This window comes from Microcaecilia unicolor, chromosome 11 (assembly GCF_901765095.1).
Source record: "Microcaecilia unicolor chromosome 11, aMicUni1.1, whole genome shotgun sequence".
NCBI classification, from domain to species: Eukaryota; Metazoa; Chordata; class Amphibia; order Gymnophiona; family Siphonopidae; genus Microcaecilia; species Microcaecilia unicolor.
Genome location: NC_044041.1, coordinates 89,037,343 through 89,063,070, shown reverse-complemented (window position 1 = coordinate 89,063,070; position 25,728 = coordinate 89,037,343). Strand labels below are relative to the sequence as shown.

General features: G+C 43.8%; 1 protein-coding gene across 2 annotated transcripts in view; it reads right to left on the bottom strand.

The window, feature by feature from the left end:
* The window catches only part of FKBP8 (FKBP prolyl isomerase 8), a 58,411-nt gene that overhangs the window by 25,133 nt on the left and 7,550 nt on the right, over positions 1–25,728 (bottom strand). For both annotated transcript variants that reach the window (XM_030218044.1, XM_030218045.1), the window contains exons 3-7: positions 21,837–22,009; positions 14,862–14,950; positions 11,876–12,093; positions 10,876–11,048; positions 4,902–4,979 (exon numbers count right to left, since the gene is read on the bottom strand). In XM_030218044.1, the coding sequence (XP_030073904.1) occupies positions 4,902–4,979; positions 10,876–11,048; positions 11,876–12,093; positions 14,862–14,950; positions 21,837–22,009 (731 nt within the window). The remainder of the gene's footprint in view (positions 1–4,901; positions 4,980–10,875; positions 11,049–11,875; positions 12,094–14,861; positions 14,951–21,836; positions 22,010–25,728) is intronic.

Sequence of the window (25,728 nt, the reverse complement as noted above, 5' to 3'; positions counted from 1 at the left end):
ACACTCGATTTTAGGGACAGATTGCATATTTCTAACAGTAGCTCCGCAAGTTCATTTTTTAGTTCTATTAATACTCTGGGATGAATACCATCAGGTCCCGGTGATTTACTACTCTTCAGCTTGCTGAACTGACCCATTACATCCTCCAAGGTTACAGAGAATTTGTTTAGTTTCTCCGACTCCCCCGCTTCAAATATTCTTTCCGGCACCGGTGTCCCCCCAAGTCCATAAACTATTAATAAGCAAGTAAACTCAGGAAAAGACACTGCTTATCCCTAGCAATGAGCAACAAGGAATGGATCTACTCTTTTGGATATTTATTAGGATTTATTTACTGCCTTTTTGAAGGCAGTGTACAGCAAGAATAAATCAAACATAAGCAGTAGACAATTACAGCAGTAAAAAATATTCAAACAATGCAAAGTATGGCATAATATGCTACATTACAATATCTACACAATAAAACACTTTAATAGACAGCATAGGGTGTAAGCTAAGATGGAACATACAGATAGAGAAGATAGAGTAACAGGAGTAAGAACATTGCAAATGAGGTCAGAAAGGTACTCTGGACCATTCTAAGGGCCTTGAAGGTCAAACAAAGTTTTAAATGTGGGCTGTGCTGTACTGGTAGCCAGATAAGTTTTTGCAAAAATGGTGTGATGTGGTCACATTGCTTACAACCTTCTATTAGTCTTGCTGGAGCATTCTCAATCAATTGGAGCTGGTGTAGACCCTTTGTAGTCAGACCAGTGTAGACAGTATTTTTATTTATAGAATTTAAACAATCATCACAAGTAACCTTGATTACAGCAACACATAAAATAAAGAGAGAAAAATAATAAAAAGCAAGAAAAAAATACAACAAATCCCTGACATTTTTAATTTAGCCCACTAATACAAACAGAGGCAGAGTTAATATCAGTTGGAGTTCAAAACTAAGTAAATTGGAAAGAAAGAAAAAGGCTTAACAGCTAACTACTTCCCTAATCATATAAATCTCTCAGTAAGTTTCAACAGACTGAGCAGGTGCTATGGACTTCTTTAAATCAAGAAATGAACATAATTGCTCTGGTAAAAAGAATATGCACCGAGCATTCAAATATTTCACCAGACACTTACAAGGACAACGTAAAAAGAATGAAGCACCCAAGGAAACTGTTTTCTGCTGCATTGCTAGAAACAATTTACCTCTCTCCTTTGTGGTTCTAGCCACATCAGGATATATCCATTCTGTCCCAGATATTGCAAATTTGGATTATGAAAGTATAGTCTCAGTATGGCATTTAAATCTTGTTCAAAGACTAAGCTCATCAGTAAGGTAGTTCTTTCCTGTATTTCCTCAGTAGAATATTCTAATATTGCAGAAATATCAAGAATTTGTTGATTATTAGATTCAGACCCAATTCTTCTTCTGAGGCAAATAGTAAGCCCTTATTAACTGGAGAAAAAGTTTTATCTCCCAAACCAAAAGCTTGTACCAAAAAATTATTCCATGTAATCACTGGAGTTTGTCCATAAACTTTAGGAAAATTCAAAATTCGTAAATGTAAATGTCTGAGGTAATTTTCGACTTGCTCCAATTTTCTATGTATCATAAGTTTGTCCTTAATTAGCCCACTAACCACCTGCTGGTTTTATTGAATTTTGACCTGCACCTCTGAAACATCATGCTGCAGCTTTTGGGTTGTAACATCCTGCTTCTGACACAATTGACCGACAGTGTTGACCAAAGAAGATAAATCTGAGGAACATCTGGTAATCACAGAGTCCATTTTCAACAGCTTCTGCCAAATTCCATGCAGAGAGACCTATGCACCTGGTAAAGATGATGACATACCTAAGGTACCAGAGGGCTCCTGAACCGCACTCCTGGAACTGGCAGCAACAGTTAACAGCAATGAGCCATCATCACTCCGCTCTAGCTACAGTCAGGCGGGAAAACACCTGTTCTCTTCCCAGTGCCAACTAATGTTCCTGAACCTCCGGAGTTGTTCCCAGGGGTGCCAACTGCACAATATCTACTGCTTCCGGGGTCAAATCGGAGGTACTAGGATGGTGTGAGAACCTAGACTGGGAACACTCCCATCTCCAAGCAGTGCCGTTGCTCCAACAGTGGCAACTGCAGCAGAGGACTGGTCCAGGGAATCCACGGGAAGAGATTGGGCAGAGTGTTGGATGGTCTGATGAGCCAACCCTGCTGAATTCTGCTGAACCAAGTAGGTCAAAAACCTTACCTTGGTGCTCCAGAGCCACTAAGGAAAACTAAACAACGGTAAAGATCTGCAGGAGCAACTCACGTGTCTCAACACACCGCTGCCATCTTGACTCCACCCCCCACAGTAATCCAGTCGATGTTATCATGGCATGCACAACTGAGACAAGGCTTGCCTTCTCAATGTAAGGAGACAGGCAGCGTAGTTGTCACAAGTGATAGAAGCAGCTCTTGAAGGTTGCTTGGATTTAGACGGATCAGAGTAAGTGTTGAATCCAGCTGTATTACAAGGTTCCTGACTTGTGATTTGAAGGGGAGGGCAGGGAGTTCATACTTCCCCAAAGAAACTTTCATGTCAGGTATGTGCCCACTTGTGTTAGGGACCCATAGAAGCTCGGTTTTACTTGGGTTAAGGCAAAGTTTGTTGTTTTTAGCCATTCTTGAATTGATGTTAGGCAGTCAACGGATATGAGTAGCTGCATGTCATATGCACAGATGTAGAACTGAGTGTCCACTGACTGAATCAGCTTGGCTTGAGGTAGCTACTGAACAGAATAGATGACAGTATCAATCCTTGTGGTACCCCACAGGTTAGTGCCCATGGTGGCGATGAGGTACTGCTGCACACTATGGACTGCTGCCTATCTGATAGGATCTGAACCAGGCAAGTACTGCTCCATTGAAACTTGTTTCTGCCAGTTGTGTTATGATATCGGGTTCCAGTGTCAAAAGCTGCTGAGAAATCTAGCAGTACTAGCACCGAGGTAAATCCCCTGTCTCGGTTTCTGTGATCATCTAGTAGGAATACAAGGACTGTTTCTGTTCCATAACTGGGTCTGAATCCAGACTGACATGTATCTAGCCAGTTTCTCTCTTCCTGCCAATTACCGAGTTGAACACAGACTGTTTGTTCTATAAGTTTCCCTAGAAATGAGATATTGGATACTGCTGGGTGTTTTCAAGTGACCTGGGATGGCTAGGCAACCTTTAAACACTGAGCATCCTGTTCTAAGTTAAAATCCTTCCTTTATTTACTTTAGAGTGCATTTGTCCATTTTTTATGCATTTTCAGTCACATTGTTATTTTAATTCGTTTCACTGTTTATAGGTGTGTTACATGTCCCTATTACAAGGGATGAAAGTGCCCAATGCAGGCAGCCTGCCACCATAACATGCTGTCCTACCATATAGGCATTCTAGTAAAAACCCAACACAAGCACACTTTTTTCTTTTTTTTTGTTACATTTGTACCCCGCGCTTTCCCATTCATGGCAGGCTCAGTGCGGCTTACATGGGGCAATGGAGGGTTTATGAACCTAGCATGGCCTATCTTAGGCTCTTAGTAATACTCATTTTACTGTCTGCATGTGGTGACTCTTCTAAAACATAAGTATAGTTACTGTTCATTATTTCGAAACCAATCCCTATATGCCCTCAGAATGTTGAATGCCTGACCCACAAGGGCAGCTCCAAAACCACCTAGTTAAGAGCAGTGCTGTTTCTGGGGAATTTAAGAAAGTTTGCCATTTATTTTTGAACAGAAAAAGGGAGAAACAGACCATTTCAAAGCATACAGGGGGCCATTCTGTAACTGGACACCACGATGCAGCGCACTGAAAGATAATTCTCTAACAGCATATGGACACCAAAGAGTCTATTACAAAATACTAGCATAAACCAGCATCAACATGCTAAGTCTTAAGCCATGTCAATAGCAGGCGTAAATGTATGCGTCTACATGTGGCACTTTTAGCATGCAACCAACAGCATTCTCTTAAATTTAATGCATAAATATTGGTCCCACCCATATTCCTTCCCTGCAAACACCCTCCTTGCAGTTACACGCTAAGCAAGTTCCACACTCATTAACAGAATAATGCTCATTTAGCACACATAAGTGCTGGTATTCTATAAACAGATCGGCGCAAATGGCGCTTAAACCTAAGTTTACAACTAAAACAATAGGCGTAATACTTGCCAATATAGTAAACAACATAAAACAGCAAGTAAATAATTAAACTCCACTGAGTGCGGACAAAATCAGGAGGAAAAGACTTCAGCTATTCAGCTACCTGTGCAATACAAGCACAATTTTGCTGATTTTCTTCATGAAGTATATTAAGGAGTCCACTGTTGTTGCTCTTGATGGAGCTTATTGGTAAAACAGCACCGCTCTGTTGAGCACATTTTTTTTGTCACATAAGTGGTCTTCTACTTCAACATCTGTGTTTCAAGTTTAATGAAAAATACAATATTTAAAATGGAATGAAAATTCAATGAAAAAAGACTTATTGAAATATAATCAAAATAAAATTGAACAGGAGGTTTTTCAGACATGTGAAGAAGGTCCTCAGTGAAACTGTGTTCGTAATACACAGATAGCTGAGCGCCTGAAGTCTTTTCCTCCTGTTTTTGTACACGTTCAGTGGCGTTTAATTATTTACTTGCTGTTTTATGTTTTGATACTTAAACTTAAGTGCCAAGTTAATAGCTTGAGGGGGGGCCGTGAAAGTGTGTGAACACTAATACAGAAGAAATCCAGGGTCAGAAGGCAATCCTAGCACCTAGTGCAACAACATGATGTGACCCGGCTATTTCCACCTTAAACAGGAGAGCATAGATCATTTTGATTATGAGAGAAAACCCTTTTCAGAACTCATCACCAACCAGAAACGAAGCAACAAACCTTGTTTGCGGGCTCCAATTTTAGTGCCTTCTTTAAGATGGATATGGCTTCTGCATATTCTCCTTGCTGTGCCAAAACCTGCAAAGCCCAGACACACATGTGCATTAAGAGCAGAAGCTGAAAGAACATGATAGCCTAATCACGTACAGCTTGTTCTTTGGCTGCTGGAAAAGAGCTGGCTCAGAACTTTCTGGCAGCTCCCTGCAAAATGCACAGCATATGTCAAAAGTATATGAATAATCCAAAGAGCCAGTTTCCCTTTAAAAACATCAAATTAAGTGCAGTCCCCAACATAAGAAGTGTGATAGTGGCCCTAGTGGCTGCACAAGCCTTGGGATTAGTTAGTTAGGACACTGAAAAGACATGTAATCAGTGCTGTGGGAATGAGTGTGATAGGTTCTATGACAGTTTAGTTTTGAGAGGTATTTGCTCAGACACTATGCAGCACCTCAGGCTAAAATTACAACAAATGCAATAGTGTTATTAGCATTCCATTTAGAATTGGGCACCTAACATGAATGTCCCATCACCAATACTGTTTGTACTATGTATGGAGCCACTGGCTCGAAAGTTAATTCAGGAGAGTCAGATAACAGGAATAAGGACTGAAGCTTCAGAGCTGTAGACAATTCTGTTTCCAGAAGATGGTCTGGTATTGCTGATGAGCCCACACACATCACCATATGTGTTAACCCACACACACAAAAAAAAACCAAAAGAAAACAACTTTGGTGGTTTTACTGGATTACATCTCAGCTTGGAGAAATCCTCAATATTGGGGCTGACTTGGGAGCAAGAAAAGAAATGGGCAAAACCTGTCCATACAGCAGGTGCCAGGTAAACAAGAATTTAGGCATCATAATGCCCAATCAGATACAGAAATTGAATATACTGCCCTTTGTTTTAGAACTGGACAGGCAACCGAAGGGGTAGAAAGACCTGCCTCCGTCACTAATGGGAAGAATACAGCTAATCAAAATGATTTGTCTACCTAAATGGTTACATAGCTCACAGAATTTACCCATCCCTTTGAAGGGAGGAGGAATTAAGAAATGGAATGGACTTCTCACTTCCTTCATGTGGAAGGAGAGAAAGCCCTAAATGAAACTTCAACTGCTTCAAGTGGCCAAGGATAAGGGAGACCTGGGTCTTCCAGACATTAAAATTTATAATGATGAATGGGACGAGTATTTATTGTACACCAAGTTGGAGCAACAAATAGTTAAACTTTATCATCTTGCATATATACTACATGCTAAAGGGGCAAAGCACCACTCCTCTGCTTCCTTGTCCACCTAACTGATGCTTTTAAAGGGTTGCTCCTTTAAAAGCATCAGTTAGGTGGACAAGGAAGCAGAGGAGAAAGCACTATAGATTACCAGCAAGTTGTTCCCCTTACTTTCCAATAATAGGTTAACGGAAATTTCCACCCAGGAATCGAGGTAAGGAATTCAAAGGGCACAGAATTCGCTGGAGGAATATGTAAAATGATGCCTTCTGATAGATCAGGGGGTGGGCAACCATAGTTTGAGAACTACAACCCAGTCAGGCTTTCAAAATTTCCAAAATGAATAAGCATATCTATTTGTACACAATGGAAGCAGTTTTGATTTGTATATGTATTTGCACTATGTTATCTGTATAGTTACCGGATCGGCGACTGCTTTTACTATTTAATGTTAGCCACATTGAGCCTGCAAATTGGTGGGAAAATGTGGGGTACAAATGTGTTAAATAAATAAAGAAATAAAACTGCTTCATTTTGGAAATATTGAAAACCCGACTGGGTTGTGGCCCTTCAGGACCATGGCTGCACACCCTTGTGACTGATTAAGGCTGAAGTATGAACTTGGGGGATGGGAACTATTATTGTATTAAGATTTCCCCACTATGTGAGGGAACTACTGGAACAGCACCAAAAGCCTTGGAATCATAGAAGCTGGCTCTGTGGGTGTTTGAGCACCCCCAATATTTAGAAAATTCCTTGTATATGTCCAGGGAGGGGTTATTTCCACTGGGCTTAGCACTCCCAATAATTTTGAAAAGTTGGCTTCCATGCTTGGAATAATCAGGTTTGGATAAAATGTAGCCTCAAGAAGGGGTTGGTGGAGTGTTACTATCAGAAATATATGCATACATATCATCCCTCCGTTTCAGCACACTATGGAAAAGTGGACTCAAGTGACTAGTGATGAATATATGGAGTGAGTTTCAAAACAGTGTCAGAGGTGGGGAAAATTGGTGGAAAGTGTTTAACTTAGAGAGCTACACTATAAAGTACAGATACTTATGCATTCCTGATAGACTAACAAAATATGGCCACAGATCTCAGGCAATTGCTTAAAGTGTGCTGGCCCAAATCCCTCCCCAAGTCGCCAAATTTGCGTGCATTAGATATTCATGATGAATCGGAACTACAGACTTTTGAGCAAACGTTTTTGTACGTAAAAGTGGATCTTATTAGATTGGATACAAGATCCTCCCATGGGATAGAAGGCAGTGTTCTGGTGTGGATTAGAAATTGGTTATTGGACAGAAAACAGAGGGTAGGGTTAAATGGTCATTTCTCTCAATGGAGGAGGGTGGAGTGCTACAGGAATCAGTACTGGGACCAGTGCTATTTAACATATTTATAAATGATATGGAAATCGGAATGACGAGTGAGGTAATTAAATTTGCAGATGACAAAAAACTATTCAAGGTTGTTAAAATACATGTGGACTATTGAAGGACGACCTTAGGAAATTGGAAGACTGGGCATCCAGATGGCAGATGAAATTTAATGTGGACAAATGGAAGGTGAAGCACATTGGAAAGAATAATCTGAACCATAGTTACCTGATGCTAGGGTCCTTAAGAAAAAGATCTAGGTGTCATTGTAGATAATACACCGAAAGCTTCTGCTGTGTGTGGTGGCGGCCAAACAAAACAAACAGGATGCTAGGAATTATTAGGAAAGGGATGCTGAATAAGACAGAAAATACTAGCGTATCTGGGTTTAAAAAAGGTTTGGACAAGATCCTGAAGGAAAAGTTCATAGTCTGCTATTGAGACAGACATAGGGAAGACATTGTTTGCCCTGGGATTTGTAGCATGGAATGTTGCAATGATTTGGGTTTCTGCTGGGTACTTGTGACCTGGCTTGGCCACTATTGGAAACAGGATATTGGGCTAGATGGACCACTGGTCTGACCCAGTATGGCTACACTTATGTTCTTATGAATGTTATGCATGATTTGCTATGAATGGAAAGGCTGTTTGCATTTTGAGCGGGGAAGGTGGTGACTAAAATATTTTTGGCTGTCTGGGAATCTTTTCTTGGCTCCCTAACTACACAGCTATGTAGTGCTCTCCTGAATGCATTGGTGCCCTGATGCTCAAAAGTAAAAGCAGGCGCTAGAGACCACTGACCTGTGCAGAATGTTGAGAAGCCCGGGAACAAACGAGCATGCAGACAAACAATGCAAATAGCATGCTAATGTAGTCAAGCTCATGTTAATGAGGTCATTTTGTATTCCTCCCCAATGCTTAGAAGAGAGCAACCGAAACAAAACTGCCTTACCACTGCAAAAAATAACGCCAGGTTGAAGCAGGTGTTAGGGTGTTGGAGGAGAGGATTTCTCATGATTCTCATGCTTTTCTCATGATTCTTTCTGCAAAATCTGCCAGTTTTGATTGCTTTTGGAAGCAGAAGAAAGCCCGTGTAAGCATTTAAGCGCTGGTTGTGAGAAATAGCAGACCCAAGCGAAGCACACATTGGCGTCTGTTTCCTGCATTTAAATATAAGCATGAAAAAATGCTTATATTTAGGATGCAGAAAACAGATGCCAATGTGTGCTTCACGTTTGGGTTTTACCAGGTACATGCGTACAGGAGCCGAGCTTACCACGGAACTCTTCTGCACATGCACCAAGTGCAATCCTCCCACTGAACTCCCTAATGCTCAATGTTGAGCATTGGGGACTAAAAACTTGAGTCTTGTTTGGACAGGAAGGGGAGTAGGGAGAAAACTAAGCTTCAAAGAAAGTTATAGATCACAGTGATCAATGCATGAAATAGTATTATATCAGGTTAACAGTTTCTGTAAACGTTATGATGCTTTGTAATACACATCAATAAAAATGTCCCCCCCACCCCACCTCCAATAAAATTTCAGAAAACCCAGGAAGAGCAAACGTGTCTCTTGCTATATCCCAGGAGACATGAAGGGACATTTTTGATATGAGGTCTAAATCCAATTCTGGATGTTTTGTGAAAAACGTTCAAAAATCCAGTAGTTAACATGGCCATTTTCAAACCAGAAAAAAGTCCAACTTTTTGTTTTGAAAATGGCCATTTGCTAGACGTTTTTGTGGTCAGTGCATCTATCTTTTAAGACCATTTTCGGAAAAAAAAAAAAAAAAGTCCAAGGGAAAAGAAGCACAAAAAACAAGCCATTAGGATGTATTGGGGGGGGGGGGGGGGGGGGGGGGGGGGGCAGCATTCTTAGTATACTGGCCACACAAGATATCCCATTTCAGCAGTGGGGTACCCTATGGGGCACTGCAGTGGACTTCATATAAAAGGTCCCAGGTACATATCTCACCATAACCCCAATTGTATGGTGAGCCATCCAAAACCTACCAAAAATCAACTGTATCCAACTGTACACTACTACAATAGCCATTATGCCTGCAGGTGTCACCTATATGTAGGTACAGTAGGTTTTTGGTGGGTTTTGGAAGGCTCACACTTTCCACCACAAATGTATCAGTTAGAGTGGGATATGGGCCTGGGTCCCCTTCTCTACAGTCCACTGCACTGACCACCAGGCTACTCCATGGACCTGCCTGCTGCTCTAATAGGACTGGCCATAACATCTGAAGCAGTCATACAGGAGGGTATGTACTGTTTCTTTCACATCCTGGGGGGGGGGGGGGGGGGGGGGGGGAATGGTCAGTGACCACTGGAGGAGTAAGGGGGGGGAGTCATGCCTTAATCCCTCCAGTGGTCATCTAGTCACAGAGCAATTTTTTGTGACTTTTATGTTTTGGTCTACACCTGTTTTAATCACATCTAACTTTTAGTTTTGTTCCATTATGGCATAAAAATGTCCAAGTTTTGGGAATGCCCCAATCCCACCCCCTTGTGATTTTGATGCATTGCAGAGAAAAAGATCTCAAAATCCGAGTTTCGAAAATTTGAGACATTTTTCTCTTTTGAAAATCAGCACCTTAATTAATCCAGATTTTCAGGATTTAAATGGTTTCTGATATAGGATCATATTTTGAGGGGTTTCTGATATAGGATCATATTTTGAGAATTGCTGACTTTATATCACCCTTTTCTTTCAGTTGGGCATCTCCCTGTAGGTACTTCAGTACACATACCAACTGTGCCTTTTTCTAAGAAAAGAATCTACCTTGGTTCGTGTTTTGGATATTTAATGACATTGAAACAAGTTCTTGGAAAAAAGCACATTACACCAATCTAAATCTCTTCCCTTGGCAGCCAATGCTGTCATAATGCTTTTTCTTCTTCCCCCCAATGTCCCCAACTACTATCTGCAAAATCTATTTCTACAACACACCAATCCAAGCTGTTTTTGAGGCCCTCACTACTCTATGTCTGGTAATCTTACTCTTAGTTTGCGCCGATTTAGCATGTCAAAGGTCAGAGGATATTCAGCAGCACATTCAGGCCAGGCTCAACCCAAGGGACAAAAAACAAAGTTTGGGAATTAAATTCTCTTGGTAGTAGAGGCCAATTATAACTTACACCACGGAGTTCTTCCATCAGTTTTTCTCCCATCCCACACTATTCTGCGATTTTAACCCAACAATCTCAGCTGAAGAGACTGCAAACCTCAGAATGAGTGTAGAAAGGTATTGCATCCAAGGCAAACATGATTATCTGAGCCTTTTACTCTGCTGAGTTGTGAACAGCTTAAAAATCCTCTTCCCCTCTCCCCCAATCACCCTCTCCCAGGTGATACCTTTCCTTTGCGGAATAATGCCTTGATGTTATCTGACTGGTGCTCCAGAACCAAGTTGCACGATTTCAGAGCTGCCTCGAAGTGATCCAGTTTCAGCTGGGACGCAGCCAGGTTGTTCAGACATTTCACTTTGGCATCCAATAATTCTGACTCTTCCTCGCGGGTGAAATCAACTGCAAACATTCAGAGGTGTTTCAAACACGCTTTCCCTTATTCTGGATTTTGTTGCGAGGGGAAGCAAAATTGTGTTTGTTCAGAGTGGGGATAAGTGCTTCAGTTGCTTGGACAAAAGCAAGCTATTTAACATTTGCGGGTCTATGCATACACTAGCTGGGGGTAGTGTCTGAATAGAGTTGTTACAAGTGAGCTTTATAAAATATGCACCCATCTGAAAAAAAGCTGTACCTGCCTCAGAACAGATGTAACTGTGCCACAGCATTTGTGCACTTGGAGACGGTTCTAGGAACCCATTTATAGAGGTACATATATACGTATACTGCCTTTATAAAAACATCAACCCCCCCCCCCCCCTCCCATCCACTCAAAAAATCCCCAGGAGTACAAACTAATGATACTCAAAATGTTCTGTATGTGGCCTCAAAAAGATTTTTCTTCTACAGGATTTCTATATGAATTGTTGGGGAGATTATCAGAAAGAATCCAATTAACCCGAACAGCACTTAATCAATTGCTGTGCTCAACTGGATGCTGTTTTTAATCAAGCAGTTCCCTTAAGCATGCGTGATGAATCCAGCAAGTTCAAAAAAATCTACACAGGCATAAAGAGGTGCTTTTTTCAACTTTATCGGCCTGTAATGATTATCCTCCATAAGTTTACAGTTAATGCGTTTTGCCACTGCCTATCAACAAAACATTTTGCACAGATACTATTTCAGATACACATGCTGATACTCAAGGTCTCAGAGTTCTGCATGCAAGAACTCCACTATTCATAAGTCAATTTAGCTTAGCATGCCCTTGGACTGAGATCTGGCATTACCTTTGCAGTTGGAATTTATAATCTTCAGAGCTATTTCGTAAGAGTTAATGGCAAACACATATTCGGCTTGCTGGTAGTAGAAATTGCCTCGTTCCCGTTTGCGATTCACCAGTTCATTCTTTTCCTGACCAGTGAGGAGCTCCAGATCTGGACCATCCCTGACATCCAATAATGTCACTTCCAGTCTTAGTGTGGCATCAGGTGGAATACTGGGACCTCTAAAGGGGGGGTGGGGAGAAGACACTGTCAGTCAAGGTGAGTAATCAAATCTAACCTATACAATAAGGAAAGGTACAAGTGTTAAACCACTTCTCTAAAAAATAACTTTTGTCAAAGTTATTTGCAAGTGTAAATCAGTCATCCAAAAACAATTCTCCCTCAATGCAGCTAAATAGAAGGTTAATCTTTCTGAAAAGGTGTATTCTTTCAATGGGCTGTGTGAGTACCTTACACATAGACTAAGTTTCAAAGCAAAACAATGCATATACTTTTGGTTTGAAATTCAGTGCAAAATCTATGGCTGAAACATACCTGCAGCCTTTGTTCAGATGCAGTTTGAAAACTGCCTCCTAAAGTTGCATAGGTTGTCCTACAAAGGATGAGAGGTGGGGCAGGTTTTATTCCCTTGGGGGCAGAGGGTAAGAATGCAATTGGTTAGAGACAGAAAAGGGGTTACTGCATAATTTGACCACTAGGCTTTAAGTTCAAAGCCCAGGTTAGCCATGTAACCTGTGAGATCTTGACAATCACCAGTAGAGAATGACATGGGGACAAAGTTTGTCTCTGTCCCGTCCCCTTGGGTTCTGTCTCCATCCCCACCCCATCCCCGCAGGTTCTGTCTCTGCCCTCATCCCATCCCCGCAGGCCCTGTCTCCATCCTCATCTGAAGATCCCCCGAACACTTACGATTTTATATTACTACTACTACTATTTAGCATTTCTATAGCGCTACAAGGCATACGCAGTATAAACAGGAATATGCTGTGCAACTGTTGTCTATAAATAACAGAAAACAGTAACAACAAGAAGCAACTTTAACCCCCCCCCCCCCCCAACACCCTCTACCCTTCCAACCTCAACAATAAAGCCATCTTCTACTACCCCAAAGAATCCTAGTCCACCCTGTTAAAATGTCCAGGGGTACAAAATATAACTCGTTTTGTATGCCCTAGCAGGGGAGAAATATCCCCTATGAAGCACCGTTAAGATATTTTAATCTGTGGATGAATAAGTCATCAACAATCTCAGGATACAATCTAGCTCTCCTGTCTTCCACAGTCCTTCCAGCAATACAAGATGTCTTCTCAGATGTGCTGGTAGCAGGAATGTACAGGATCCCCCATACAAATTTTGCTAGTTGTGGCCAGGTTTGCTTGTTTTTCAAAAAAAAAAAAAAAAAAAATCTAAATATCATTGTCTGCATCACTCAAACAAACAACAGTCCAGTTCATTAACAGGCTTCAAAGTAGAAAATGACATGGGGACAAAGTTTTTACTTTGTTCCCGTCCTCAGTTCCCATCCCCATGGGCTCTGTCCCCGTCCCCAAGGGTCCCAGTCCTTGTGTCATTCTCTACTCACCATCTTCCATTGCTTTAGATCTATCAGTTTTTACCAATTTTAATCAGTAAAGGAATATAAATTAATGTTTGAGCCAGGGTTGTTCTAGAAGTAACAGTTAATGCTTAGTCTCAGAGCTTACAATCTTAGGCAACAAAATAAAAAGGGAGAGGCACAAAAGATATGAAGGTGGAGGCAGGTAGAAGTTTCAGAAATGCAGCAGAGATATCGAGATTTGTTAACATGGTCACATGCCCCCTAGTCCTAGTATTTTTGGAAAGCGTGAACAGACGCTTCACATCCACCTGTTTCACTCCACTCATTATTTTATATACTTCTATCATGTCTCCCCTCAGCAGTTTGCTGCTGCAGCTAGGAAAGCGAATAGAATGTTGGGTATTATTAGGAAAGGTATGGAAAACAGGTGTGAGGATGTTATAATGCCGTTGTATCGCTCCATGATGCGACCGCACCTTGAGTATTGTGTTCAATTCTGGTCGCCGCATCACAAGAAAGACGCCGCATCTCAAGAAAGATATAGTAGAATTGGAAAAGGTGCAGTGAAGGGCGACTAAAATGATAGCAGGGATGGGACGACTTCCCAATGAAGAAAGACTAAGGAGGCTAGGGCTTTTCAGCTTGGAGAAGAAACAGCTGAGGGGAGACATGATAGAGGTATATAAAATAATGAGTGGAGTGAAACAGGTGGATGTGAAGCGTCTGTTCACGTTTTCCAAAAATACTAGGACTAGGGGGCATGCGATGAAACTACAGTGTAGTAAATTTAAAACAAATCGGAGAAAATGTTTCTTCACCCAACGCGTAATTAAACTCTGGAATCGTTGCCAGAGAACGTGGTGAAGGCGGTTAGCTTAGCAGAGTTTAAAAAGGGGTTAGACGGTTTCCTAAAGAACAAGTCCATAAACCACTACTAAATGGACTTGGGAAAAATCCACAATTCCAGGAATAACGTATACAACGTTTGTACGTTTGGGAAGCTCGCCAGGTGCCCTTGGCCTGGATTGGCCGCTGTCGTGGACATGATGCTGGGTTCAATGGACCCTTGGTCTTTTCCCAGTGTGGCATTACTTATGTACTTATGTAGATGGAGATAAAGGTGAGCAGAGGAGATAAACGAAATGATGTTGAGTACAGATGAATAGAGGGGGAAGAAAAAATGTTAACATGGAAGTAGAGGTGTGTGGGACCTTTAATTTAATGTGGAATTAGCTGAAGAGTCAAAGGTGAGGCTCCAGGAAGGATAAGAAAAGACAGATTTGCAGCAGAAAAAAAAAATTACTCCTTTTCCACCAAGGAAACTTTTGCAGCTCTTCAACCAGAGACTTTGCTCAGAGGACAGAAGGGCGTTGCTATGCATTCCTGAGAAGAAATTGTTCTCATAAATATCCAACTGTAGCTCTGCATTACCTTCCCTGCTTTCCGTAGCCATATTTTGCATCTGACATAATTAAAGCTTTTTCTCCCAGCTCCATCAACTGCACGCAGAGATCCAGGGCCTACCGGAGGAAGCACATAAAAACTTTAACATGTATGACTGTTGGGTAGCTAGCACTAAGCAACAAATATCAGACAAATATGGCAGTTTCAGATCTCACTATCCAATTGTGAAATCTTCCATAACAGGTTATATGCTCACCTATGGGACCTGTGCACTTTCAAGAACTTTAAAGGTAATCAACAGAAATAAAACAAAATAAAACTTGGAAAAGAAAATAAGATGATATCTTTTTTATTGGACATTTCTTAATACATTTCTTGATTAGCTTTCGAAGGTTGCCATTTTTCATCAGATCGGAAATAAGTAAATGTTGGTAGATGACAGTATATATAAGTGAAACATCAAAGCATTTCAGTAACAGGATGGGGGTGGATAGGTGAGATATGCATGGAGACAGGAGGGTGACAAACAGAGCAATACAACTTTATGGTTTACTAGTGAAAAAGGCCCATTTCTGACAGCAATGAAACGGGTGCTAGCAAGGTTTTCATCTGAGTGTGTATGTTTCAGAGTGTGAGAGAGAGAGTGAATGTGTGAGTGCGTGATAGAGAGAGTGAGACTGGGTGCGAGCGTGTGCATGAGAGAGTGTGTGTGTGTGTGTGTGTGTGAATCAGAGTGTGTGCCAGGGGCCCCTCCCTCCTCCCTCCCAGTGCCAGGGTCCCCCCTCCGTCGGAGTTCCAGGGTTATCCCCCCTCCCTCCATCCCAGTTCCAGGGTTATCCCCCTCCCTCCCTCCCAGTTCCAGGGTCCCCCCACCTTCCCTCATAGTTTCAGGGTCCCCACCCCAAAAACCTTTTGTCCTTTACCTGTTAAGACGTAGTTTTTCCAGTAGAAACAGCTTTAGACGTGTTTCAGATGGAAGTAGTGGAAAAAACGACAATGTGGATGTGCAGCTTCTATGTGTGCTTGGTTTGAGTGAATGGGAATGACAGCTGTGTTGGGTAGAGGAAACAGAGACTAAGCAATGGGGTTCCTTGCTTACAGTGTAGTTCATTGGCATCCTGCAGCATGGTCAGAATCGGAGAGGAGAGGGAGGGCGGAGGAACGTTGAGCAAGGTGCTGCGGGAGGGTTGGTGAGGCGGACTGTGGGATGGGGGAGGGATCCTTTGGCGATTTACTTTGGGTTTCAGTGTATGGCAAATGACGGCTGCGTTGGGGAGTGGAATGAGAGAGGGGTTGTAGGGTGGAGCACTGAGTGTTGTGACCTCGGGGGGTGGGTGGAGGGGTGGATGGAGGATGGTAGTGTTGGCAACTTGGGGGGGGGGGTGTAGGGGTGAGGGGTGGTGACTTTGGCGCACAGGGCGTGGGTGTTGGTGAGCGGCGCTGCCTTTTTTGTGCTTTTTTTTTTGTATCTGACGGAGGGAGGGTGGAGCAGCAGGTGGGGCTACTCTGGGGAGGGGGTGGAGGGTGGAGCACTGTGGTGAGCGGCGCTTCCTTTTTTTTTTTTAATTTTGTGCTTTGGCGACGACCTGTGTGGGGGGAAGGAGTGGAGGGTGGAGCAGCGGGTGAGGCAAACGCATCTCCAACCCCTGAGATTGAGGAGACCAACGACTGAGTAGCGCTGACTGCAACTGCCGCATGTGTGCCCTGGCCGAGGGAACTACCTCTACCGTCGCCGCCATCATGCCCAAAACCTGAAGGTAAGCACGCGCTGTCGGTCTGGCCTCCGCAAGAAAGCAACGAATCTGATCCTGTAACTTGCGGACCCGAAGGGATGGCAAAACCACTCGACTGTTGAGAGTCTCGAAGCGCACTCCCAGATATTCGAGAGACTGGGACGGGACGAGACGACTCTTGCTGAAGTTCACTACCCAACCAAGAGACTCCAGAAAGGCTACTACTCGAGCTGTAGCCACTTCGCTCTCTGCCCGAGACTTGGCCCGAATTAACCAATTATCCAGATACGGGTGCACCAAAATGCCCTGGCTCCGCAAGGCCGCCGCCGCCACTACTACCATGACTTTGGAAAAGGTGCGGGGAGCTGTTGCCAGACCGAAGGGAAGAGCACAAAACTGAAAATGCTTCCCTAAGATCGCAAAGCGCAGAAAACGCTGATGCGCCGCCCGAATGGGAATGTGAAGATAAGCTTCTGTCAAATCCACCGAAGTCAGAAACTCTCCCTGCCGAACCGTGACGATAACGGACCGCAACGTCTCCATGCGAAAAGAGGGAACCTTGAGCGCTGAATTGACTCCCTTGAGATCCAAAATAGGACAATAGGCATCCTCCTTCTTTGGTACAACAAAATAGATCGAATAGCACCCTGAGCATTGCTGAGTGGGAGGAACAGGAACCACTGCTCCCAGGGCGAGAAGCCGATGCAACATGTCCCGAACTGCTGCTCTCTTGAGCCTCGAATGACAAGGGGACTCCAGAAACACTTCGGGAGGCGAATCTTCGAATTCCAGCGCATAACCATCTCGAATCACCTCGAGAACCCACTGATCGGATGTGATTTGGACCCAGTTCTGGTAAAACCGACTCAGCCGAGCCCCTCTACGCACCAGAGCCTGGGTCCGCACACCTTCATTGTATATTACGCCCAGAAGACTGTGCTCCCGCAGAAAAGCCTCGCCCTCCACGACTCCTCCCTTGAAAGGACTGGGTGCGCTGAAAAAACTGGCCTCTAAAAGCACCACTAGACCGTCCCGGCCTATACCGCCGGGCCTCTGTAAACCGACCACGAGAAGAAATACCCCTGGTGCCCGACTTGGGCCGTAAATCCAGGAGGCGAGGAACTTTAGCATCACTAAGGCCTTTCACTAAATTGTCCAAATCTTCTCCAAAGAGCATGGTTCCCTTAAAGGGAAGAGAACACAACTTCGCTTTAGAAGCTGCATCCGCGACCCAACCTTGCAGCCATAGAGCCCTACGCACTCCAACTATCATAGCCATATTCTTGGTGGACGCCCTCAACAAATCATAAAGGGCATCCGACAAGAAAGATGAACCCATCTCGAGCTTGGCTAACTCATGAACTCCAAGAGGTACCAACCTCCACTGAATCATCAAGGAGTTTCTCGGCCCAGCGAAAACATGCTCGAGCTACCAGACCCCCACACACAGAGGCCTGGAGGGCGAGCGCCGACAAATCAAAACTACGCTTAAGAAAGGCATCCAACCTCCTATCCTGGGGGTCACGGAGAGCAGCTCCGCCGTCTACCGGGATAGCCGTCGCCTTAGTCACTGCCGTAACCACTGCATCTACTGTAGGGGCCTTAAAGGAATCTCTGTCCTGCTGAGGAAGAGGATAGAGTCTTGCCATTGCCTTAGAGACCTTGCACGGAGCATCCGGCGACTTCCACTCCTAGGAAATCATCTCCCGGAGGTCCTTGTTCATAGGAAAGGACCGCGCTTTACTGTGAATGCCCTTCACCAAAGGGTCCTGCCCAGATTCACTCAAGGGCACCTCAGGTTCAAACTTAAGGGTAACCGTGACCTGGTCTATGAGCTCCGAAAGCTCATCCCTATGGAAGATTCTGACAACTGAGGGGACCTCACCAGGCAAAGAATCAATGAGGACCCGAGAGCCTTCAAAGCCCTCTACCTCCCCGTCAATACATAGTGGGTCTTCCGAACCCAGCTGAGACAGGCAGTCCCCATCTTCTGACCATTTTAACCTTGGTCTCTTAGACAGTATAGATCCAGCACCCTCCTCTAATTGGGGAGGGCCCGACTTCCAGGCTTGGAACAGGGTCCACACAAACTTCGGAGGAAACCCAACACCTCCTGAGACCTCAGAGGGGACTTTCTGCCCTAAAACAGAGGAGGCTGGCCCCACAATCGGCGAATCTGCAGATTGCGCTTGATTCAAAATGGCGGCAGTTCCCGCCGAAACTGAAACCGCTGACATCGGGCCTGCCTGCGCTCCCGCTGACACCGAGACCACCGATCCTGTCGGAACTTCCGCGGTCAACACGGGGGGGGGGGGGGGGGGGGGGAACTGAAGTCGACTGTTTAGGCTCACCGCAAAGTCAACACTGACCGCCCACCGTCTCTAACCCCCGCCGCAAACAGGCGCGACATCGAAGAAGCTTGCCGGTCATAATGAAATAAAACACTGACCCGACTCAGCACCAACTTCTCTGTTTGAAGAAAAAGCTCACTGCTCTCCCGACTAGTGCAAGGAAATGAACTCCCCGTCCGTTCCGCAACAAATAAATAATAAAGGGTCCTTAAAGACACAGAACACTTCTGGCAGCTGAAAATTGTGAGGCACTCAAGGCTACAGTACAGAGAAAGCAGCCAAGGTACAGAGCTGCCACTTACTCAGAAATGGAGAGCAGCACAGGGGGAGGGACCTGCAACACAGGTGTAACACCCCATGGGAAATACTGGGCCCCACCGGACCCAGGACCCCGAAGCACACTTTTTTTTTTTTTTTGTAGCCACGTACAGGGAGACACAGAATGGACAAATTTGGAAGAAAAAACCCCAATTATCCTATCCTATGAGCAAAACTACCTTACCAGACCAGTGAAGACTGCACAGGCTGTCCTACTACCTCTGCTGAGAAAATACTGGCTAGTGGGTGTACTGCACAGGTTATATATACAGTATCCAAAAGCTCAGTGTTTTCTGTCTCCCTCTGCTGGTAGGAGTACATAACCACGCGTCTTGACCGGTCTGGAGGGTCGCTGAGGAAGAAAGGGTTTACTCTTTTGAGTTTCCACATTGAATGGAACACTTTCTTTGTTGTATTTTTCGCATGACTTTCTAGTGTGAGGTTTCAGTCGATTGCGACTCTGAGAATTTTTAGGCTACCTGAAACAGGAAGGGTGCAGTTTGGGGCGCTTATAGTGTATAAGTACCACAGGTCCATCGAGCCCAGCAGTGGTGGGTTTGTTCGTGTTATATTGTGATGAGAGGATGAGACTGTTTTTTCTGCGTTGAGTTTTAATTGAAATGCATCTGCCCATGAATTCATGATTTGGAAGCTGTGTTTGATTTCATTTGTGATTTCTGTTAGATCGTGTTTGAATAGGATGTAGATTGTGACATCATCTGCGTAGATGTAGGGATTAAGGCCTTGGTTGGATAGCGATTTGGCTAGAGGTGTCATCATTAGGTTGAAAAGGGTCAGTGAAAGCGGTGATCCTTGGGGTACACTGCATTCTGGTTTCCATGGTGATGATGTATTCAAATTTGATATCACTTGCTATGTTCTTGCGGTTAGGAAGCCTTTGATTCAACTACGTACGCTTCCTCCAATCCCAAAGTATTCTAGGATGTTTAATAGTATTTTATGGCTTACCATGTCGAACGCACTGGACATGTCGAAATGTAGGAGAAGTACAGTATTGCCAGTTGCAATTGCTTGTTTGAATTTGGTTAGGAGAGTGATTAGTACTGTTTCAGTGCTGTGGTTGGATCGAAATCCTGATTGTGATTCATGTAATATTGAGAATTTGTTGAAGTATTCGGTAAGCTGCTTGGTTACCATACTTTCCATTAGTTTGACTGCCAGAGGAATAGATGCTACAGGGCGGTAGTTGGTTATGTCATTTGCTTTTTTCTTTGAATCTTTAGGTATTGGGGTGAGTAGTATGTTTCCTTTATCCTTAGGGAACAGTCCTTGTTGTAACATGTAGTATAGGTGCGACGTGAGGTCTGTTATGAAGCGTTGAGGGGCGGATTTTATTAGGTTGTTGGGGCATATGTCCAGTTTGCAGTGGGATTTGGCGAACCTGATCGCTTGGGTGACGGTTTCAGCAGTAAGTAAAGCAAAGTTTGTCCAGATTCGGTCTGCTGGATATTCATTGGGGATTGGGTCCAGACAGTCAATGAATCTTTCGTAGTTGGTGGTATTAAGTGGTAAAGTGATTCGTAGATGGAATCTGATGGAACTGTCCTGCAGTACAAATAAGTTTTGGACAGCAATTTTTGAAATATTGGATATTTTACAGACATCATATCCTCACAGCCCAGAAGGAACTTTGCTTCATCACAAAGCAAAAGAGGCCCATAAGCTCGCAACTATTGCAAAGATTACTTTGGCAAGATTCTGGAAACCATGCACTCCACCGGTGAGAGATGGTTCTTTTAAAGTTGGACTATGTATATTTAATGTCCAAACTGACAGCTTTAAAATACAGCAGGATAGTGCATCATCACAAAATATGGGACCCATACACTTTGTGGAAATCCTAAATGGCAACTACAGCCAATACAAGAGTAATCTTTAATCCTTTACTTGATTTATTACATTCTGTAATATGCTAAGATTTCCCCTATTATAATTAAGGTTTGAAGGGGGAGGGAAAGGATGGTGAAGGGGGAATAAATGGGGTTAGCTAGGATTGTATTGAGAGTTAAATACTGTATGACAAATGATTTACAATAATATTGTATTGTGACTGGTATATTGTTGAAATTGAAATAAAGTCAGAAAAAAAAAAAAAAGAAAATAGGATGGTGTGCTCAGTGGGAGTTTTCTTCAATCCCCACTGAATGAGTGGTTTCTGTAGGAAATCAGGAAATGGGATCATCTATCAAAAACAGTATCTGAGATTCTTCCTACACAAAGGACACCAACCACTGTTTGATGTCTATAATCTGCTTTAATAGACATAGGAAATCTAAAAGCAACATAACCTTTCTTCTGTCTGCCTTAACTAATCCTTGCAGAAATTGACAGCTGATATGCCAAGCAAACAGATGAGTCCGAAGAGATTGACCCCACTAAAAATCTGCCTCTGAAAATTTCAATTCACCTTCATTCCCCCTGTGTCTTATTGATAGCTTGAAAAATCCAACAGTCTCAACCTCAAGTCAGACAGTGAGAAGCTAAACTATATATACAGAAACAAACCTAGACCAAGACTTACTTTACGGTGAGATATTTCTTCCCTCCCCCCCCCCCCAAAAAAAAGCCAGCTGCCCTACCTGCATGACATCACCATCTCCAAGAGTGAAAGTGAGGCTTGGTTCTTCATCCGCCACTACTCCATCCTCTTCCAACATGACCTTCAACTCTATAGTTACATTCTGGCCATTTACTGGTCTACTACCCACACCTTTACCAGCTACCAAAATTTTCTTCTTCAGAGACCCACTTCCTGTGGAAGGAAATATAGACAACTTAGTAGTCACAGCTGGTAAAGCAATGGATTAAGATGATTATTTATGTTTTATTAGGATCTGCCAAGGAGAAGTTTGTTTAGGACTGGTGGAATACAAGGCAAAAGGTTTAAAAATAATCTGTGTTCTGTTTTCCAACAGTTAAACAATATTTGAAGGCAAGGCAGCGCTTGACCAATTAGGTTACTTGGCTGCAAGGATTTTTTTTTTTTAATGTAAAAAAACTTTTTATACTGACCATACCATTCTAAGTGGTTCACATTACACATAAAACTCATAAAATACAAAAAGAAACCAAAAATACCTCACTACTATTTCTATAGTGCTACTAGATGTACATAGCACTTTACAGAAACAGAGAGTCACTACTCAGCAGAGCTTATAATCTATTCAAAACAAACAGGACAAAGGTAAAATTAGTCCTTACATGATAATTTTCTTTCCATTAGTTTCAACAGATAAATCCAGAGACTTGTGGGTTATGTCACTCTGCCAGCAGGTGGTGATAGAGAGAACTTCAGAGTTTTACTATATGTGGTCAAGTGCAACCACCTTAATCTCAGTATTGTCAATACCAAAGCAGTGGAAGAAGGAAGAGGAAATCCAAGAGTAAGCCCTCTCCTGCCTGCATAAAGCCCATGTAGGCTCCTCAACTACTCCTGCGGGAGGGTAACAACAGAAGGTTTCCTTTTTGTTTGTTTTTTTGTTGTTGGTTGTAGCCAAAATCCAATGAAGGAACCTGATCAAACTGAAGCAACTAGAAGAAAAAAAAACTTAACCAACAACGAAGGGTGATCTGTTGGGACTAATGGAAAGAAAATTATCAGGTAAGGACTAATTTTATCTTCCACAGCATCCCACAGATCAATCCAGAGACTTGTGGGATGTACCAAAGCAGTCAAGTGGGGGTGGGGCACTACAACCTCAGCAGACCGAAGCGATGCTACACAGGCCGCAGCTACACACACTGCCACATCAAGCCTGAATGCCTAACAAGGGAAGGACAGAAGACCAAGTGAGAGATCTACAAAAGACATCCACGGCAGAAGGAGGAAGTGACGTCACTGACCAAGATGGCTGCTTGAGAGCGGAGCTTTGCTGGGGCTTTTACTAAATTATGCTAATCCCACAGAAGAGTTTGGCTTTTTGGGGTCGGAAAGCAGTCCTAACATAATGTTGCTGAAGAAGAGCCTTGAGCGATTCCATTTTTTGATGGTGCAGACTGAGAAATTGAGGGTGAATCCGATGGGCCCTGAGCGGACGGAGACAAAGATGGCGGAGGCTCCTCCCGACTCGGGGGAGGCACATGGAGTTGAAGAAATGGAGGAAACCAGTGAGATTACTAAATCAGATGTCGTGGGCTGGTTTCAGGACTTAAAAGCAGACCTGGCAGGGGTCCGGACGGATGTACAAAAGGCCCTGAAGGATATCAGGACAGAAATCCACGAGTTGGGGACCCAAGTTGGTGAGGTGGAGGAGGGGATGGCGACATTAAAATCAGATATGGGGAAACTCCATAAAACAGTCGATAATGGGCAGTAGTGAATTGCAACAACTTAAGGAACAGCTAGAGGACCTAGAAAATAGGTTGAGACGTAATAACTTGCGATTTAAAGGAATACCAGAACTGGATATTTTTGGCAACTGTGAGGCGGCGATACAGGAGATGTGTTTATATATATTAAACCCAGACGAGGGGAGCCAGCAACTGGACCTCCGCATTCAACGTGTACATCGGGTTGCTGGGCCACAGTGAGATTCATCCCCAAGGGATATCGTGGTATGCTTTCTGGACTTTCCTATTAAGGAGAAGATTCTGCTTAAAGCACGGCAAAAAAAAAGAGATTTCATGGAAAAATTACAAGATTGGAGTTTACCAGGATCTGGCATGGATGACCATACAAAAATGCAGATCGTTCCGCGAGGTCACGGTGTTTATGAGGTCAAAGGGGATCCCGCTACAGGTGGCTTTTTCCATTTGCTGTATATGGTTGATGGTGGAAGGCAAATCCCGAAAGGTGACAACTCCGGAAGAAGCCTGGTCTGCACTGCAATCCTTGGGGTGCATTGGAGTTCCAGAACAGGCAAAGCAGTTAGGAGCCAACATGGAGCCTAGAGTGGATTCGGCCTGGCAACGGGTGGTGGACCGTGGAAAGCAGTTGGAAAAACTTGCCCCCTGAGCGCCCCGAGGAGGGTGGGCTGGTGGACAACGGCCTACTGAGTAGAGAACAATATACAGATAAAATGACAAACTGTTGGGGAGAAGTCCTATTTTCTTGACTTTGAAGGGAGAGGGAGAAAGTGTGAATGGCGGGGTTGGAGGAGATTGGACCCCCATGGATATTAGGGCTAAGAAGGGTTGGTAAAGCGGGTCTGAAACAGTGAAAAGTATGAATCTGAGGTTGAAGGATCGATATGGAGGCATGACTGTTTAGGGGTTGGGGAAGGAATGGTTGAGGAGTGAATGGGGGGGGGGGGGGGTCGCTGGGAAATGAGGAGGGGTGGGATGGTATGTGGAACTAGTTTAAGCCTTTGGAGAGGTGTAGTTATTCTTCCTGGGATGGCTGATTGAACAGATTTGAGATCAGCAAAAGGCAAGGGGAGGGATGGGGTGGAGGGGCAATGGGCTGATCAGGGAGGGACCTCTGGGAGGAGCAGGAATCATTGTTGGTGGGAACTTGGAATGTAAACGGGCTCAATAATCAGGGGAAGCGAAGTACAGTACTCATGGCACTGACAAGGTTGAAGTGGGATTTGATGTTTGTACAAGAAACACATTTACGAGTGAGGGATGTTCATTTGTTGCGTCGCAGGCCATTCCGGGAAGTGGTGGTGCACCAGGGAGAGGGAGGTAAGAAGGGGGGAGTGGCTATATTGATACAACAGAATTGCAGGTTCATGATTCAACGGGAGTTTTGAGATACTAGTGGCAGGTGTTTAGCCCTTAGAGGGCTGTTGCAGAGTAAGGAGATCACTTTGATTAACATTTACGCTCCGAATGGGGGGCAAAGGAAAATTTTTCAGGATTTATTGGAAGAAATTCAGGGATTTACAGGTGGACAAGTGGTGGTGGGTGGGAACTTTAATATCGCTCCACACGCTCGCTTGGACTACTCCACAGGAGGAGAGTACTACAGTGGCCTGGGGAGGAAGGCATTGTTGCATTTCTTGAAAGAGCTGGAAGTGGTAGACTGTTGGAGGTTGTTACATGGGGTGCGGCGGAACTACACCACCTATTCACATGCAGCACAGTCTTACACTCGAATAGATGGGTTGTGGGTGCATCTCAATAGTTGGCACATGGTGGACGAGGCAGAGATGGAACCTATTAAAATTTCGGATCATGCCCCGACTTGGATTCGACTTAGAGGGGTGGGTCAGAGTAAGCGGCAGGGCTTCTGGAAATTAAATGACTCCTTGCTGGGGGATGAGAAGATATGGGAGGAAATTAAATCTACAAGGATTTTGCAGTTTTAATGATAATGGAGAGGTGGTGGATGAGGTGTTGTGGGACGCACTGAAAGTAATGGTGAGGGGAACATTGATTAAATGGGGGGCAAGAAAGAAAAGGCGCAACAGTCACTTACCTTACGAACACGTTTGATTTATTTAGAACAATTGCATAAAGGGAACCACTCATCACAGGTGGGGGAGGAGCTTAATAAAGTACAGGGAGCACTAAAACAGCTGCAGATGG